Raw genomic sequence first — 20,245 nt, 5'->3', positions numbered from 1 at the left:
GATTGTCGGGGATTCCAAACAACGGATCTCCGACAGACTACTATTAAACACCATCTGCACTTTCAGTCTGCTGCGCTTGTGCTATATTGGCAGTTTTCGACTCCTCTCGTCAGCTGAAGATGGCCCTATATAGCTGCCATGAGGAGCTGAAAATGGCTGACAAAGCACAAGTGCTACAGACTGAAAGTGCAGGTACTCATTAATGACCTACCCTGAGAGGTCATCGAAAGTATTTGCCCAGAAACCCCCTTTAAATTAAGTAATGTCCAAAACCCCTTTCACATTAGGAGGACATTCATCAATTGTCCAAGCTGTAGATACACCTAAAACGCACCACTATGTAGTTTGCAGACCCAACAATCAACGTTCAGCAGATGAAAATGAATAATTGTTTAAATGTTTTGTAATCACTGTTCTATACCATTATAGTCCCAATGCCTCCTCTGTTGTGCCAACTTCTGCATACGAGACTTCACAGAAGTTGCACTTTCATGGTTCTCAGGGTTTGAGCTTGGGTCTTCTTTCAAGAGAAAAGAACTCTTTGGAGACGGAGCTGCAGCTCTTTCTTGCAGGTCTATGGGAATCTCAGAAGTTTTAGCTCTTTCTGGGCTCTTTGGCTCCTTGTTTTCTTCCTCTGATTTTTGTGATTCAACATTATCAGAGCAGCGCCTCTTGGATGGTGATGGCTTCGAGCATGGTTTAGCTAAAAAGAGTAAAAGATATTTAAGTAACAAATAAAATGTAAAAATAATCAGAATAGATTATATGCTATATAGAGTAACTGAAGCTCTGGTTGTAGAATTGATAAAATTAGTATCCAGTGGAAAGCAAGGAAAGAGAAAAAATAAAGTTTGTCATACAATGGTCAACTAACTCTGTTAGCAGTTTGCAGTGCATGCAAGGCACATATTCCCAGAAAATGTCCAAATGTATATGTAGACAATACATGCCATACAGCTGGTTTTGAGTTGCAGAGTAAACATACTGTTCAGTGTAGGAATTTTTGTGATATGCTCTTGTATTGAAGATTTCCACTAATATATGTGCAGTGTAGGGCAAACATCACCGCACACAAGATGTACGTTGCACTTCCACAGATATCTAGGAGGTATGCTGTTGTAGCTGTGCATCCTGTGTGATGATCATCACACTGAAAGCATGCTGCGAAGGATTCTATGTTGCCATGTATTTTGTATCTGTTCATTACATGTATTTACACGTTTGTGTAAATCTATATGCATGCCTGTGTGTGGCAACTTGTATGTATGTGCATTAAATATATACACACACATTATGCCAAAGGACCATTGTCATGAGCCGTCCACAAAGGTATAAGGATACATTTGGGGTATATGGCAACCAGTGCTCAGTTAACAGTGTAAACAGCTACAGCAGGTTGTCTTCCAAGCTCCGCTGTAAAGGATTCTTAACTAGAGATGAGCGAACGTACTCGGTAAGGCCGATTTCGCAATCGAGCACCGTGATTTTCGAGTACTTCACTACTCGGGTGAAAAGATTCGGGGGGGCGCCGTGGGTGAGCGTGGGGTTGCAGAGGGGAGGGGAGAGAGAGCTCCCCACTGTTCCGCGCAACTACCCCCCGCTCCACCACGCCACGCCCCGCGGCGACCCCCGAATCTTTTCACCCGAGTAGTGAAGTACTCGAAAACCGCAGTGCTCGATTAAGAAATCGGCCTTACCGAGTACGTTCGCTCATCTCTATTCCTAATCCATCAGCACAAACAGCCAGTACTAGGATTTAAGCCATTTCCAACACAGTCTGTATAAGGGCTTATTCAGACGACCATATATCGGCCGGGTATTCACACCGGCCGATATATGGCGTCTCTCTGCAGTGGGATGAGGCTGGAAGAGCCGGGAGCAGTGCTCTGAGCTCCCGCCCCCTTTCTCCCTCCTCTCCGCCCCTCTGCACCATTTGCAATGAGAGGAGCCGGGAAGGGGGCAGGGCTAGGTTCTGGGAATTAGCTCAGCCCCCGTCGCGCCTCCCCTGATTGCAAATAGTGCAGAGGGGCGGAGAAGCCTCTAAGGAACGATGCCATTGTTACTTACCTTCTTCAGCCACTGTAGGAGGCTGATGATTTGTCTCTGTAAGGGGCTCTCTTGGCCTTTTGGTTAAAGCTAAAGATCGGGTACCAGCTGTTGGCCTGTCCGCCATTTTTTTCTGAAGATTCTCTCTTCTGGCTCTTGTCCTTTCAAGCAATTTCTATTGAAAACAAATATATTACTATATATGAAGATAGCAAAAAAATGTGCTGGCATCTTCAAGGACACATAGATCAGCTAGTTTAAATGGAACCTAACTTTTCAAACAATTTGCACTTAATATGGTTGCCAGTGCGATAACTAGCAAAACTGATAGCATGCATTTGTGCTAAGGCGGCACTTTATAGAGTTGGCCACTAGGAGGCTCCCTTCCTCCCAACTTGCCACCAAGTGATATGACATGTTACTTGAGTAGGCAAGATGGAGAAATGGAAAGCAGAGCTGTAGGAGAGACATATCATCCTGTTTACATGGAACGATGGATCATGCAAAACTGAATGTTAAATCGTTCACTGTAAACGGTGCCAGTAACTACACAGAGCGATTATGTGTTCGCTTAGGGCTGTAGAGTCAGAGTTTTAATGGAATTGGGATCATGGAGTGGTGGTAGGTTTGTCTGACTCCCCAGCCCTGGTTTATGCAGGCATAAAAATCAAATGAAGATTGGCCTGTGTAATCAGTGAGTGATTATCACTCCTGTGTGAAGTAAAACCATGTGAAAGTAACAATCTAAGTAATACGCTGTGTATACTCTTAATAATGATGAATTCAATAATCTGTATATCAGTATTTGGTGTACCTTATAAATAAAAATTCAGATTCTGATGGATTTCTAGAGATTGTTGAGTCGTGTCAACAAGAGAGTCATAATGTGTGAAAATTTGCCTTCATTGGGTTTCAATGTAGCATTGTAACATAGTAACATAGTTCGTAAGGCTGAATGAAGACAATGTCCATCTAGTCCAGCCTGTCTAGCCTCCTGTTTTGTTGATCCAGAGGAAGGCAAAAAAAAAAAAACAAGAGCAGAAGCCAATTAGCCCTTTTGGGAAAAAATTCCTTCCCGACTCCCTAATGGCAATCAGACTGTTCCCTGGATCAACCCCTAATAGTTCCTACCTGCCTGTATACCCAGATTAACAAATAACCTAAGATTTATATCCTATAATGTCCTTCCTCTCCAGAAAGACATCAAGTCCCCTTTTAAACTCCTCTAAGGATGTTGCCATCACTACATCCTCAGGCAGAGAGTTGCACAGTCTAGCTGCTCTTACAGTAAAGAATCCCCTTTCTATGTTGGTGATGAAACCTGCTTTCCTCTAATCGTAGCGGATGCCCTCTTGTTACCGTTGCAGTCCTGGGTATAAACAGATCATGGGAGAGATCCTTGTATTGTCCCCTCATGTACTTATACATAGTTATTTGGTCGCCTCTTAACCTTCTTTTTTCTAGAGTAAATAGTCCCAATTTGGATATCCTCTCTGGGTATTCCAGTCCCGTCATATATAAGTGCCTTATATAGTGGGAGGATAATGTTCTCGTCCCTCGCCCCTATACCTCTTTTAATGCATCCCAAAACTTTATTTGCCTTTGCAGCAGCTGATTGGCATTGGTTACTCCAGTTTAGTCTATAGTCCACTAGTACCCCCAGGTCTTTTTCCATATCACTTTTCCCTAGCGGTACCCCATTAAGCGAATATTGGTAACAACCATTCTTGCTGCCCATGTGCATAACCTTACATCTATCAACATTGAACTTCATTTGCCATTTTTCTGCCCAAGCCCCCATCTTATCCAGGTCCGTTTGTAGCCGCACATTGTCCTCCTTTGCATTGATTATATTGTATAGTTTTGTGTCATCTGCAAATATTGATATTTTGCTGTGCAGCCCCTCTATCAGGTCGCTGATAAATATATTGAACAGAATGGGGCCTAATACTGAACCTTGTGGCCCCCCCCCCCCCCCCGACTGTGGCCCAATCGGAGTATGAGCCATTTATTACCACCCTCTGCTTTCCATCATTGAGCCAATTTTTAACCTAATTACACACGTTTTCGCCCAGTCCGAGCTGCCCCATTTTGTATATTAGCCTATTATGTGGCACCGTGTCAAATGCTTTAGAGAAGTCCAGATATATACGAGATCCATAGACTCTCCCAGGTCCAGCCTAGAGCTTACTTCATCGTAGAAACTGATCAGATTTGTCTGGGATAATGTATGGATTTGTCTGGGATAATGGAATCTTTCACAGTCGAAGTTAACATGTAGCCCTAGCCTTAAAGGGATGTTCCCATCTCAGCCTTAGGGCTCTTGTAGACTGGACATTGCGGTATTGCTGCATTTGTGTATTTTTTTTTATTTATTTTTTTTTTTTAACATGAAGTCCTATAGACATTTGGGTTAAAAAAAACGCCAGTGTGCAGGACCCCTTAAGGAGAGAGGATATACCCTCACAATCCTCCTCATAGGCCTCTCACTAGCCAAGCCAGAAACCTACTGCACACTGATGAGGGGCGAAACCCCCGAAACAGCTGTCTGGGAATTGAAAACTAAAAGCCAGAATCCATACACAATCATTACTATAAAGACCTGTATAAAGCGTCGGACATTGATTTGCAGGAACACTGTCTTCCAATAGGTGGCGCTGCAGAGGTATTGTTTCTTCCATATTTGCATATTTCCCAGAGGAGCATAGATGGCCTTATTAGTCTTCACCTTCTAGGGGCTCTCCTTAAGGAGAGACGATACCCTCCCTGAACCCATCTCAGCCAAACATGGCTGCGATGGAAGCACGTGTACAAAGTGGCCAGGAGGACAAAAAGCCGAGCACAGCAGGGATACGCTGTTTCCATAACTCCCATGGAAATTAATCAGGAGTAGAGATGAACGAGCACCAAAATGCTCGGGTGCTCGTTACTCGAGTCGAACTTCCCGCGATGCTCGAGGGTTCGTTTCGTGTAACGAACCCCATTGAAGTCAATGGGCGACCCGAGCATTTTTGTATGGGACCTATGCTCCGCTAAGGTTTTCATTTGTGAAAATCTGGGAAATTCAAGAAAGTGCGACACAGAAACGGATAGGGCAGACGAGGGGCTACATGTTGGGCTGCATCTCAAGTTCCCAGGTCCCACTATTAAGCCACAATAGCGGCAAGAGTGCCCCCCCCCCCACCTCCCAACAATTTTTACTTCTGAAAAGCGCTCATTAGCATGGCATACCTTAGCTAAGCACCACACTACCTCCAACAAAGCACAATCACTGCCTGCATGACACTCCGCTGCCACTTCTCCTGGGTAACATGCTGCCCAACCGCCCATTTCAGTAGTAGTAGCAGCAGTCAAGACAGGCCCCAGTAACAATTCCAAAGCAACAGAGTAGGGGGGAGCACAGTATTCGTTCCATTTCAGTAGTAGTTGCAGTCTAGACAGGCCCCAGTAACATATCACTAGCAGCAGTATAGGGGGAGCACAGTATTAGTTCCATTTCAGTAGTAGCAGCAGTCTGGACAGGCCCCAGTAACATATCACTAGCAGCAGTATAGGGGGAGCACAGTATTAGTTCCATTTGAGTAGTAGTAGCGGTCTGGACAGGCCACAGTAACAATTCCAAAGCAGCAGTATAGGGGGAGCACAGTATTAGTTCCATTTCAGTAGTAGTAGCAGTCAAGACAGGCCACAGTAACATTCCCGTTGCAGCAGTTTAGGGAGATAAGAGTCTTTCACATTTCAGTAGTTGCAGTATAGACAAGGCCCCAGTTACATTTATGTAGCAAAAGTGTAGGCCAACCCCACACACCTTGCTGTAGCATGAGTGCAGGCGAAGCCCATAAAAATTACTAGGATTACACTGTACGTGAGGGCCCAAAAAAATTGGTGTACCAACAGTACTACTGTACCTCAGAAAAATTGCCCATGCCCAACCAAGAGGGCAGGTGAAACACAATTGCTTTGGTTACTGTGGCTTAATTTGTAACTAGGCCTGGAGGCAGCCCAGTTAAAATAAAAATTGGTTCAGGTGCAAGTTTCAACGCTTTAATGAGCATTGAAACGTATAAACATTGTTTACAAAAGTCATATGACTGAGCCTTGTGGGCCTAAGAAAAATTGCCCGTTCGGCGTAATTACGTGAGGTTTCAGGAGGAGGAGCAGGAGGAGGAGGATGAATATAATACACAGATTGATGAAGCTACAAGGTCCCCGTTTTTTATGGTGATAGAGAACGATGCTTCCATCCGCGGGTGCAGCCTACGTATTGTTTAGGTACCGCTGCTGTCCGCTGGTGGAGAAGAGAAGTCTGGGGAAGCCTGTCGGCACTGTCAGTTGACAGGCGGCTACGCTTATCCATGATGATTCCCCCAGCCGCACTCAACACCCTCTGACAAGACGCTAGCCGCAGGGCAAGCAAGCACCTCCAGGGCATACAGCGCGAGTTCAGGCCACGTGTCCAGCTTTGACACCCAGTAGTTGTAGGGAGCAGAGGCGTCACGGAGGACGGTCGTGCGATCGGCTACGTACTCCCTCACCATCCTTTTACAGTGCTCCCGCCGACTCAGCCTTGACTGGGGAGTGGTGACAGTCTTGCTGGGGAGCCATAAAGCTGGCAAATTCCTTGGAGAGTGTTCCCCTGCCTGCGCTGTACATGCTGCCTGATCTCCGCGCCTCCCCTGCTACCTGACCCTCGGAACTGCGCCTTCTGCCACTAGCGCTGTCGGATGGGAATGTTACCATCAGTTTGTCCGCCAGGGTCCTGTGGTATAGCATCACTCTCGAACCCCCTTTCCTCTTCGGCTAAGAGAGTGGAAAGGTTCTCCTTATACCGTGGGTTGAGCAGTGTGTACACCCAGTAATCCGTAGTGGCCAGAATGCGTCTAACACGAGGGTCACGAGAAAGGCATCCTAACATGAAGTCAGCCATGTGTGCCAGGGTACCTGTACGCAACACATGGCTGTCCTCACTAGGAAGATCACTTTCAGGATCCTCCTCCTCCTCAGGCCATACACGCTGAAAGGATGACAGGCAAGCAGCAGGGGTACCCTCAGCAGTGGGCCAAGCTGTCTCTTCCCCCTCCTCATCATGCTCCTCCCCCTCCTCCTCCTCCAAAACGCGCTGAGATATAGACATGAGGGTGCTCTGACTATCCAGCGACATACTGTCTTCCCCCGCCTCTGTTTCCGAGCGCAAAGCGTCTGCCTTTATGCTTTGCAGGGAACTTCTCAAGAGGCATAGCAGAGGAATGGTGACGCTAATGATTGCAGCATCGCCGCTCACCATCTGGGTAGACTCCTCAAAGTTTCCAAGGACCTGGCAGATGTCTGCCAACCAGGCCCACTCTTCTGTAAAGAATTGAGGAGGCTGACTCCCACTGCGCCGCCCATGTTGGAGTTGGTATTCCACTATAGCTCTACGCTGCTCATAGAGCCTGGCCAACATGTCAAGCGTAGAGTTCCACAGTGTGGGCACGTCGCACAGCAGTCGGTGCACTGGCAGATTAAACCGATGTTGCAGGGTCCGCAGGGTGGCAGCGTCCGTCTTGGATTTGCAGAAATGTGCGCTGACCCGGCGCACCTTTCCGAGCAGGTCTGACAAGTGTGGGTAGCTTTTCAGAAACCGCTGAACCACCAAATTAAAGACGTGGGCCAGGCATGGCACGTGCGTGAGGCTGCCGAGCTGCAGAGCCGCCACCAGGTTACAGCCGTTGTCACACACGACCATGCCCGGTTGGAGGCTCCGCGGCGAAAGCCAGCGGTCGGTCTGCTCTGTCAGACCCTGCAGCAGTTCGTGGGCCGTGTGCCTCTTCTCTCCTAAGCTGAGTAGTTTCAGCACGGCCTGCTGATGCTTGCCCACCGCTGTGCTGCCACATCGCGCGACACCGACTGCTGGCGACGTGCTGCTGCTGACAAATCTTGATTGCGAGACAGAGGTTGCGTAGGAGGAGAAGGGTGGTTTAGTGGAGGAAGCATACACCGCCGCAGATACCAGCACCAAGCTGGGGCCCTCAATTCTGGGGGTGGGTAGGACGTGAGCGGTCCCAGCCTCCACTAAATTCACCCAATGTGCCGTCAGGGAGATAAAGTGGCCCTGCCCGCCTGTGCTTGTCCACGTGTCTGTTGTTAAGTGGACCTTGGCAGTAACCGCGTTGGTGAGGGCGCGTACAATGTTGCGGGAGACGTGGTCGTGCAGGGCTTGGACGGCACATCGGGAAAAGTAGTGGCGACTGGGAACCGAGTAGCACGGGGCCGCCGCCGCCATCATGTTTTTCAAAGCCTCCGTTTCCACAAGGCTACACGGCAGCATCTCCAGGCTGATCAATTTGGCTATGTGCACGTTTAACGCTTGAGCTTGCGGGTGCGTGGCGGCGTACTTGCGCTTGCGCTCAAACAGTTGCGCTAGCGATGGCTGGACGCTGCGCTGAGAGACATTGCTGGATGGGGCCGAGGACAGCGGAGGTGAGGGTGTGGGTGCAGGCCGGGAGACGGTCGTGCCTGTGTCCTGAGAGGGGGGTTGGATCTCAGTGGCAGGTTGGGGCACAGGGGGGGAAAGGCAGTGGTGCAAACCGGAGGCGGTGAACGGCCTTCGTCCCACCTTGTGGGGTGCTTGGCCATCATATGCCTGCGCATGCTGGTGGTGGTGGCTCCCCCGCTGATCTTGGAGCGACAAACCTTGCACACCACTGTTCGTCGGTCGTCTGCACTCTCAGTGAAAAACTGCCACACCTTTGAGCACCTCGGCCTCTGCAGGGTGGCATGGCGCGAGAGGGCGCTTTGGGAAACAGTTGGTGGATTATTCGGTCTGGCCCTGCCTCTACCCCTGGCCACCGCAAAGCCTCTTCCAACCTGCCCTGCTGCTGCACTTGCCTCCCCCTCTGAAGACCTGTCCTCAGTAGGCTTAGCAGACCAGGTGGGGTCAGTCACCTCATCGTCCAGCTGCTCTTCCTCCGAATCCTCTGTGCGCTCCTTCCTCGGACTTACTGCCCTTACTACTACCTCACTGATAGACAACTGTGTCTCATCGTCATCGTCCTCCTCACCCACTGAAAGCTCTTGACAGTTGGCGGAAGTCCCCAGCCTCATCCCCCGGACCCCGGGAACTTTCCAAAGGTTGGGCATCAGTCACGACAAACTCCTCCGGTGGGAGAGGAACCATTGCTGCCCAATCTGGGCAGGGGCCCGAGAACAGTTCCTGGGAGTCTGCCTGCTCCTCAGAATGTGTCATTTTCATGGAGTGAGAAGGCTGGGAGGAAGGAGGAGCAGCAGCGAGAGGATTCAGAGTTACAGCTGTGGACGGCGTAGAAGACTGGGTGGTCGATAGATTGCTGGATGCACTTTCTGCCATCCACGACAGGACCTGCTCACACTGCTCATTTTCTAATAAAGGTCTAGCGCGTGGACCCATTAATTGTGAGATGAATCTGGGGACCCCAGAAACTTGCCTCTCTCCTAATCCCACAGCAGTCGGCTGCGATACACCTGGACCAGGAGCTCAGCCTGTGCCCACACCCTGACTTGGGCCTCCGCGTCCTCGTCCTCTAGGCCTACCCCTCAGCATGATGTATTACGAGTAGAGCAGAAACAGAACGCTGTAATTAAATGTGTCGCTTATTGGCCTGTGGTTGGAGGCTGACTTCGCTTACGGAACGCACAGCAGAGCCAGGAAAAAATTATGCGCAAGGCTGGGTATTAATGAGCGACTACTACCCCCAGCAAACACGCAGTAAACTAAAGACGGTCACAGGCAGCCCAAATATAGTATTTTTTCCCAATTTTTGGGAAAAACCTCACTGCCTATATAGCCTGTATATGGATTTCCCTGTTGGAGGATGACTGTGGTTATTGAAAGCACAGTGCAGCCAGAAAAAAATTATGCGCAAGGCTGCAGTAACACCTAGCTGGGTATTGAGCGACTACTACCCCCAGCAGACACGCAGTAAACTGAACACGGTCACAGGCAGCCCAAAGATTTTTTTTTTCCAATTTTTTTGAAAAAGCCCACTGCCTATATAGCCAGTATATCTCTTTCCCTGTACCACTGTCCCTGCCTCACCAGTACTGCCCCTATACTCAGTAAAATGACTGCAGACTGAGGACGCTATGGTCTGCACGCCCGATATACAAAAAAAATAAATAAAATTTGCAAAACTGCTAAACGCAGCCTCAACAATACTGCACACGGTCAGATGTGGCCCTAAGAAGGACCGTTGGGGTTCTTGAAGACGAAGATAACAGCCTAACACTCTCCCTATAGCAGCTACAGCAAGACGGCACTTTCCCTAAGGTCTCTCAGCGTGCATCTGTGGCGAGGCCCCAGTTTATATACTCGGGTGGCACCTGATCTCCCCAGCCACTCACTGCAGGGGGGTGGGATAGGGCTGGAACTTCACAGGAGGAAGTTGTAATGCCTTCCCTGTGTTACTATTGGCCAAAAAACGGCGCAAAATTTTCTGGGAAGAAAATGGAAGCGACTCGAACACCGCGTGGTGTTCGTCTCGAGTAACGGACATCTCGAGTACCCTAATACTCGAACGAGCATCAAGCTCGGACGAGTACGCTCGCTCATCTCTAATCAGGAGTTCTAGAAACAATATCTTGTGAGCTGGGGCAGCAGCGTAGCTCTTTCTGCTATACCGGTTCCATGACTCCCATTAAGGCAGGGCTTGCACAAACAGATTTGAATTGCAGATACTGCAATTGCCGTCCGCAGTAAAATGCAGGCATTGAAAGGCATGTTTTTTCTAATTTTTCTTCACACCTGCAAATTGAATATTCGGTGAGCAGAAATAAACCCGCAGCTTGCTCTATTTTAATGCGGATTCCGCATGGATAGCTTCAATAGATGTCAGTGGTCTGCAGCCCACACGTAAATAGCAATGTGTATGAGCGGTGGAAACGCTCGCAAATTGATAGAATAGCTAGAAAAGCCAGAATGACAGCTGGAGGGGAGAGATCTAACTTCCACGCGGACGATACACTGTGCATACATGCATCCGCGATCATCTACTATTATTTTCTGTTAAAGGGGTTGTCCCGCGCCGAAACGGGTTTTTTTTTTTTTTTTAAACCCCCCCCCCGTTCGGCGCGAGACAACCCCGATGCAGGGGTTAAAAAAACCACCCGCACAGCGCTTACCTGAATCCCGGCGGTCCGGCGTCTTCATACTCACCTGCTGAAGATGGCCGCCGGGATCCTCTGTCTTCATGGACCGCAGGGCTTCTGTGCGGTCCATTGCCGATTCCAGCCTCCTGATTGACTGGAATCGGCACGTGACGGGGCGGAGCTACACGGAGCCCCATTTAGAAAAGAAGAAGACCCGGACTGCGCAAGCGCGGCTAATTTGGCCATCGGAGGGCGAAAATTAGTCGGCACCATGGAGACGAGGACGCCAGCAACGGAGCAGGTAAGTATAAAACTTTTTATAACTTCTGTATGGCTCATAATTAATGCACAATGTACATTACAAAGTGCATTATTATGGCCATGCAGAAGTGTATAGACCCACTTGCTGCCTCGGGACAACCCCTTTAAGGATCGCAGGTCTTCCGGAATCCAACCTGTTTGTGTGAGCCCGGCCTTACTACTATGGGAGGTGCATAAACAGCATAGTGCGTCCGTTTCTGTAACTTCTGATCATTGCATACAGCCAGCCTGGGGGCTGTGAGGGCCACAAGTCAAGACCTTTATCAGACTGTCATGGCATATCTTATGGATATGCAATAAAGGCTGAGAAGACTACCAAGCACCCATTGACAGAATACAGCTCAAACCCAAGCGCAGACATCTGAGCCGCAGTGCTTGTGCTGCATTATAAAATGCACTGGTAATACAAATAGACAGATTATACATACGTCCGTGAGGAAAGTTCATTGATGTGTTTTATAGCATACAGTATATGCGTAGCGGCAGGTGTTTTTCTTAGTCCTAGTAGGCATATAGCAACTATTTTAAGCCTGGGAAACATTTTCTATTCTCAAAAGGAAATGTATTTTTCATGGTAATGTTAATTCGCCTGGAGATCTACATCTAACAACATACTTTCTAACAGGCCATCAAGAGCAACCGTGTATTTTTCTAAGCATCAAGATACTAATTTTATTCTATTCTATAAAAGCGGTGTCAGTCCTGATCCAGAACCATCACACTGATTAGTCAAACATGTAATTTAAAAAAAATAAATACCACGTGTAGTCATCGCACAAATATGTTAGGAGACACCGCACCCATCTCATTTAAACGGACCAATAGTAACATTAATACAAAGTATTTACACTCCAATTGTCCTACAGCCCCAGCCCTTGGTGGCTCCTCTCGTACGCCGGCTGCAGCTTGCTATAGTGAAGCCGTTACAGCATTTTTCCATAAGTATTTGCTGGAGCTGCGCCCATAACCGACCACAGCTACATGCAGAGAACACTCCTTCCTTCCAATTATGGAGAAAACAGAGTATCAGGGAACGTCACACATTTCTACTGTTATGAGAAGATCAGAGCTGCCGGCAGGACAGTAAAGGGACCACAGAGATCAAAGCCGCTGTGCTGAAGCCTGTAAGCTCTGAGCTGCCGGTAGGACTGTACAGGGACAGCAGAAGAGGCTCATTGTGTCTAGCTCGTTGAACCCACAACTATATATAAGACTTCGGCGCCGGTTAGAGGAGTATCCCTGAGAGGCACTTATCTGTGTAAGACAAAGTACTGACAACATGCTGTGGGTTTCTGAGAAGCGCTCACAGGATCACATTGTTGTTGATGTATTAGCACATGCCCATCCATACGGGACCGCATTAAGTTAGGAAGTAGATCAAAAAGTGGCCAAATTATGGCCCCTTCACACGAGTTGATGCATAACAATTAGAGATGAGCGAGCGTACTCGGAAAAGCACTACTCGCTCGAGTAATGTGCTTTATCCGAGTATCGCTGTGCTCGGGTCTGAAGATTTGGGTGCCGCTGCAGCTCACAGGTGAGTCGCAGCGGGGAGCAGGGGAGAGCGGGCGGGAGAGAAAGATCTCCCCTCCGTTCCTCCACGCTCTCCCCTGCAGCTCCCCGCTCCATGCCGGCACCCGAATCTTCAGACCCAAGCACAGCGATACTTGGATAAAGCAAATTACTCGAGCGAGTAGTGCTTTTCCGAGTACGCTCGCTCATCTCTAATAACAATGCTTTTTTGTGGACGTATCAGTGTATTTTACTGTGCTTTTCCACATCCAGGCGTGTTCATTTGCGCACGGAAAAAAACACTGATTAAAATGGCCAATTAGTCAAATGGTTTGCAGATGAGTTTTCTTTGCCCGGCTCCCTCTTCTCAGACTGTGGCAGTGCTTCAGACTACCTGGTGTGCTGGTAGTACACCCCTAGTCTAAGACACTGCATGCTGCCCTCTGATTGCGAGGTTCTGCTCATGTGATCAATGCTGGCCAAGCCAAGAACAGTATGCAATGCCTCAGAATCCTGACGTACAGCAGGCATCAGGTAGTGAGAGGAGCCCTGCTGCCACCTGGGAAGACGAGCCCAGAAACAGCAAACGGACAGCAGCAGTTAACATCACTAACACCCTTTTCCCCAAATATACATCCTATTAAAGGGGTTGTCCCGAGGCAGCAAGTGGGTCTATACACTTCTGTATGGCCATAATAATGCACTTTGTAATGTACATTGTGCATTAATTATGAGCCATACAGAAGTTATAAAAAGTTTTATACTTACCTGCTCCGTTGCTGGCGTCCTCGTCTCCATGGAGCCGACTAATTTTTGGCCTCCGATGGCCAAATTAGCCGCGCTTGCGCAGTCCGGGTCTTCTGCAGTCTTCTATGGGGCTCCGTGTAGCTCCGTGTAGCTCCGCCCCGTCACGTGCCGATTCCAGCCAATCAGGAGGCTGGAATCGGCAGTGGACCGCACAGAAGAGCTGCGGTCCACGGAGGAAGAGGCCATCTTCAGCGGTGAGTAGAGAAGTCACCGGAGCGCGGGGATTAAGGTAAGCGCTCCGGTGAGCTTTCTTTACCTCCCTGCATCGGGGTTGTCTCGCGCCGAACGGGGGGGGGGTTGAAAAAAAAAAAAACCCGTTTCGGCGCGGGACAACCCCTTTAAGACATCATAGGGGTGTTAGAGAGGGCCCTCAGCTCAGAACCAACTCTCACTGATGGAAGAAGTGCACCAGCAACGGCCGCCTCTGCCATGCCTTCCCATAGGTTTCCCTGGCAACAAGCAGTAAACAACCAGAGGAATCAATAACTGCAATATCCAGAGAAGGAAGCATTTGGGGAAAAGACATCTTATGGGTGAGCGCATTGTTTTGCGATTTTGAACAAATTGAAAAAGAATTCCCGAGATGGAATACCCCTTTAATCCCTTAGGGACATGGCCTATTTGGGCTTAAGGACGCAACGATTTTTGGCAGATTTTAATCTCAATTTTTCAAAAGCCATAACTTATTTTTCTGTCGATACAGCCGTATAAAGGCTTGCTTTTTGCGTGACGAACTGTAGTTTTTAATAGGTGCCTTTTGGTACATAGACTATATTGTAAAACTTTATGATCGCAGAGAGAGAAAACTCATCAATTCTGCCATAGATTTTTTTGCTTTTTTTTAAAGCATTAATTATGCAGCATGAATGACAATACATTTTTTTCTGCAGGTCGGTACAATTCCAAAAATACCAAAATTCTTATTTTTTTCTGCAATAAAACCCCTTTTTTTCTAAAATCGCTGCATTCAAAGCCCTATAACTTTTATTTTTCCATGGACAGAGATCTGTGAGGGCTTATTTTTTGCGAGACGAGTTGTAGTTTTCATTGGTACCATATTGGGGTTCATACGGCTTTTTTGATCACTTTAATTGTGTTTTTGGGAAGGCAAAATGCTAAAAATTTGCATTTTGAGTCAGTTTATCGCATTTCTTTACGCTTTTTGCCGCACGGGATAAAAAACATGTTCAACTTATTGTACGTGCCCATATGGACACGATGATACCAAATATGTAGGATTGTTTATGCTAATATGAGATAAAGCCCCCAAAAAGGGTTTTTTGTTTAAATTTTTATTTTTTCTACATTACATAGTAACATAGTTCATAAGGCCGAATAAAGACAATGTCCATCTAGTCCAGCCTGACTATTCTCCTGTGTTGTTGATCCAGAGGAAGGCAAAAAACCCCAAGAGCAGAAGCCAATTAGCCCTTTTGGGGAAAAATTCCTTTCCGACTCCCTAATGGCAATCAGACTGTTCCCTGGATCAACCCCTGATAGTTCCTACCTGCCTGTATACCCGGATTAACAAATAACCTAAGATTTATATCCTATAATGTCCTTCCGCTCTAGAAAGACATCAAGTCCCCTTTTAAACTCCTCTATGGATTTTGCCATCACCACATCCTCAGACAGAGAGTTCCACAGTCTAACTGCTCTTACAGTAAAGAATCCCCTTTCTATGTTGGTGATGAAACCTGCTTTCTTCTAGATGTAGCGAATGCCCTCTTGTTACCGACGCAGTCCTGGGTATAAACAGATCATGGGAGAGATCCTTGTATTGTCCCCTCATGTATTTATAAATCGCCGGGCCCAGATGGATTACACCCAAGGATACTAAGGGAACTAAGTGACGAGATAGCTAGGCCGCTATATCTAATATTTCTAGACACTATCAAGACCGGTGTAGTACCATTGGATTGGCGCATTGCCAACGTGATTCCAATTTACAAAAAAGGGAGCAAAAGTGAGCCTGGTAACTACAGGCCAGTAAGTCTCACTTCAGTAACGGGAAAAATTTTTCGAGGGGATTCTGAGAGACGCCATCGATGAGTACCTCAAGGAGAACAAGGGAATAACTCCTCACCAGCATGGATTCATGAAGGGTCGCTCATGTCAGACAAATCTGATCAGTTTCTACGATGAAGTAAGCTCTAAGCTGGACCAGGGAGAATCTATTGATCTCGTATATCTGGATTTCTCTAAAGCCTTTGACACCGTGCCACATAATAGGCTAATATACAAAATGAGGCAGCTCGGACTGGGCGAAAACGTGTGTAAGTGGGTAAAAAATTGGCTCAGAGATAGAAAGCAGAGGGTGGTAATAAATGGTTCGTACTCTGCTTGGACCACAGTCGCTAGCGGGGTGCCACAGGGTTCAGTATTAGGCCCCACTCTGTTCAATATATTTATCAATGACCTGATAGAGGGGCTGCACAGCAAAATATCAATATTTGCAGATGACACAAAATTATACAATATAATTAATGCAACGGAGGACAATGTGCGGCTACAAACGGACCTGGATAAGCTGGGGGCTTGGGCAGAAAAATGGCAAATGAAGTTCAATGTTGGAAAATGTAAGACTATGCACATGGGCAGCAAAAATGGATGTCACCAATATTCACTTAATGGGGTACCGCTAGGTAAAAGTGATATGGAAAAGGATCTGGGGGTATTAGTGGATAATAGACTAAACTGGAGTAACCAATGCCAGTCAGCTGCTGCAAAGGCAAATAAAGTTTTGGGGTGCATTAAAAGAGGTATAGGGGCGAAGGATGAGAACATTATCCTTCCATTATATAAGGCACTAGTCAGGCCTCACATGGAATACTGCGTACAATTCTGGACACCGGTGCTCAGGAAAGATGTTACAGTGCTGGAGGGGATTCAAAGAAGTAAACAAACTAAACTAATACATGGAATGACGGGACTGGAATACCCAGAGAGGCTATCCAAATTGGGATTATTCACCCTGGAAAAAAGACGGCTAAGGGGTGATCAAATAACCATGTATAAGTACATGAGGGGACAACACATGGATCTCTCCCGCGATCTGTTTACACCCAGGACCGTGACGGTAACAAGAGGGCATCCGCTACGATTAGAGGAAAGTAGGTTTCATCACCAACATAGAAGGGGGTTCTTTACTGTAAGAGCAGTTAGACTGTGGAACTCTCTGCCGGAGGAAGTGGTGATGGCAAAATCCATAGAGGAGTTTAAAAGGGGACTTGATGTCTTTCTGGAGAGGAAGGATATTATAAGATACAAGTCTTAGGTTAATTGTCAATCCGGGTATATAGGCAGGTAGGAACTATTAGGGGTTGATCCAGGGAACAGTCTGATTGCCATTAGGGAGTTGGGAAGGAATTTTTTCCCCAGAAGGGCTAAATTGGCTTCTGCTCTTGGGTTTTTTTTTGCCTTCCTCTGGATCAACACAGGAGGATAGACAGGCTGGACTAGATGGACATTGTCTTCATTCAGCCTTACATACTACGTTACTATGTTACTATACATAGTTATTTGATCACCCCTTAGCCGCGTTTTTTCTTGAGTAAATAGTCCCAATTTGGATAGCCTCTCTGGGTATTCCAGTCCCGTCATTCCATGTATTAGTTTAGTTGCCCTTCTTTGAACCCCCTCCAGCACTGTAACATCTTCCCTGTTATTTTGATCTTTTTTCCACACCATTTGTATCCCTCTGGAGGACTTACACCACAGCACCGATGATTGCTATGATAAGGCATTGCAGGACTTCTCTCCTGCAATGCCTTATCGCTTATTACAGCGATCATAGGCGATGGTTAATAATCTCTGATGCATCCCGTTGTTGCAGCAGGAGGCTGGCTATTAGTGACAGCTGACTCCCGCTGCCGGATGGGGCGAGATCTTGCGCTATCCACATGACGTACGGGGACGTCCAGTTGCAGGAAGTACCCCGCTGCCATGACGTACCCTTACGTCATATGGAGGGAAGGGGTTAATGGGACTTTGTTTGGTACTTAAAGGGAACCAGTCATCACCTTTGAGCCCAATAAATTATGTTCTAGGGCTCAAATGTGATAAAGCAGGCAGTCCAGGGAGTTCCCTACTGTCAGCCGCCTGTATGTGTGTGCTCTCCCATCAGCTCTCGAGAGAGAGAGAGAGAGAGAGGGCCAATGACAGGATAGAGGAAGCTCCTTTGTTAACCGCTTATATGCCAGTCAGCAATGGCTTTGTGGAATTATCTCCAGTGCCATCTGCTACAGCCATCTGCTGTGGATGGTGCAGGCCCAGTGCCATCTATATGCCAACCATGTGTCCCTCCCAGGTCATACATGTGCATGGAGGGGTTATCCAGGACTTAATGCTGATGGCCTATACTTAGGCTGCATGTCCACGGCCGTTGCAAAATATCACCAGCAATATTCCGCAGTGGGGGATGTGGGGGGAGAACGCTATGGTAAGCGTTCACTGCGTTACCCGCGGACGGATTGTCGCTGCGGATAACGCAATGCAAGAACGCCTGTGGACAAGCAGCCTTAGGATAGGACATCATAGACCAGTGAGGTCATTGAAGACAATGGAAGCCATCTGATCCGCGGCCTGTCCGCAATAAACATTGTACTCAGGTTGTTGATTGCACGGCATCGCGGGAAAAAACTACTGCCCATGTGTGACGGCGAGACACCAGATCCATCCGCAATACAGAGCAGGTCCGCATGGGCACCACTGCTGCCAGAGCTGCACTCCGCATGCAGACACCGGCTCTGAGGCGTCGGTATATTTGAGAATCGTTCACACCGCGGGCGCAGCGTCAGGCCACGAAATACCCTGACGGCCCGCTACTGCGTGGATCCACCTCGGATGTGGACCTTTGTGTTGGTCAAGTGCACAAAGGAAAGAAAAGGAAGTTGTCAGAAATGTCTCCAGCTGGTATGGAACTAGACCGACGTGTGTGGGGGCAGTTATTAGGCGTAGTCCCCTACAGACCAATGGGATGTCTTGGGCTACGACACGCCGGCAGATGAGAACCGGCCGTCTGAACACCCGCTACAGACCAGCGGGGCCCACCGGATGACGGGGCCAGATAGACGGGACCTCTACTGATGAGCCCCGGCGGAAGCTCGTCCGACCCCCGACTACTAGTTAGCAGTGACAACCGCCGGAGCTAGAGAGCGGACTACAGGGAGGAAGGACGAGGCGCGGGGCATGCTGGGACTTGTAGTCCACAGCACAAAGATCCTAAAAGGAGACTGCGGGGTTATACCGGGCGGCACTACATACAGGCTAGTCTACCAGCGGACGCCACAACGGTGGTCCCATTTACACCTCGCCTCTACCGGGAGACCAGTGTAGTACATATAAAGGAATGATCCCGCGGCGACAGACTGCCCCTCCCTCCGTCCGGCTCCGTCTCTCCTCACCTCGGTGAACGGGTCCATGTCGTCGGCAGCTGTGACTCCAGCGGCTTCTCTCACTGATATCACCTCACACAAACGGCTCACAATTTTTGAATTTCGCCCGCCACATCCCAGTCCCGTCACGTGACACACGGAGGGGCGAGGAGGATGTGATTGGTCAGAATGTGCTCACGTGGTACCTGGGGGCGGGGGCGCTGACGGGTAATGTGAGAGCGGGCGGGCGGGGCTGAGGAGACGTGGAGAGCGGACATGGTAGCTGGGGGCAGAGCCGCAGTGCCGACACACCGGAGGGCGGGCATGGCGGCTGGGGTCAGAGCCGCAGTGCTGACACACCGGAGTGCGGACATGGCGGCTGGGGTCAGAGCCGCAGTGCTGACACACCGGAGTGCGGACATGGCGGCTGGGGTCAGAGCCGCAGTGCTGACACACTGGAGTGCGGACATGGCGGCTGGGGTCAGAGCCGCAGTGCTGACACACCGGAATGGGGGCGCCGTCTGCTCTCTCCTCCATGTATGGGCTGAGGGGCTCCAGCACTGACAGTCTGCAGCCCGGGCGGATAGTCTTATTTTCTGCCCTCACTAAGGGGCTATAGCCCTGCGCATCCGTGTTTGTAGGGCGGTGGCCTGGCTGACCGCGGGGCTTCTGCTCTCAGGCCGGGCTCACATGGGGGACCTGCAGTGTGAATGCAGCGATCGCCATCTGGTTAAACAAGGCCGTGGTAAACTTCAGATTTTTCGCTCACACTCGCGGCTACGAATTGCATATTGAACATCCCAATGGCCCGTGTAGAGCCGGCCTCAGGGCTCCCGTGTAGAGCCGGCCTCAGGGCTCCCGTGCGGAGCCGGCCTCAGGGCTCCCGTGCGGAGCCGGCCTCAGGGCTCCCGTGTGGAGCCGGCCTCAGGGCTCCCGTGCGGAGCCGGCCTCAGGGCTCCCGTGTGGAGCCGGCCTCAGGGCTCCCGTGTGGAGCCGGCCTCAGGGCTCCCGTGTGGAGCCGGCCTCAGGGCTCCCGTGTGGAGCCGGCCTCAGGGCTCCCGTGTGGAGCCGGCCTCAGGGCT

At 49.0% G+C, this 20,245-nt stretch overlaps 1 protein-coding gene across 1 annotated transcript in view; it reads right to left on the bottom strand.

The window, feature by feature from the left end:
* Positions 1-19,301, bottom strand: part of ANLN (anillin, actin binding protein) — an 83,442-nt gene extending 64,141 nt beyond the window's left edge. The window contains exons 1-3 of the mRNA XM_066585402.1: positions 19,194-19,301; positions 2,068-2,221; positions 422-703 (exon numbers count right to left, since the gene is read on the bottom strand). Of these exons, the coding sequence (XP_066441499.1) occupies positions 422-703; positions 2,068-2,221; positions 19,194-19,211 (454 nt within the window). The 5' untranslated portion in view covers positions 19,212-19,301. The remainder of the gene's footprint in view (positions 1-421; positions 704-2,067; positions 2,222-19,193) is intronic.
* Between the last annotated feature and the right edge of the window lie 944 nt (positions 19,302-20,245).

Source organism: Eleutherodactylus coqui, chromosome 12 (assembly GCF_035609145.1).
Source record: "Eleutherodactylus coqui strain aEleCoq1 chromosome 12, aEleCoq1.hap1, whole genome shotgun sequence".
NCBI lineage: Eukaryota > Metazoa > Chordata > Amphibia > Anura > Eleutherodactylidae > Eleutherodactylus > Eleutherodactylus coqui.
Note: the sequence above shows the minus strand (reverse complement) of the source record. Positions and strands in the feature narration are given on the sequence as shown.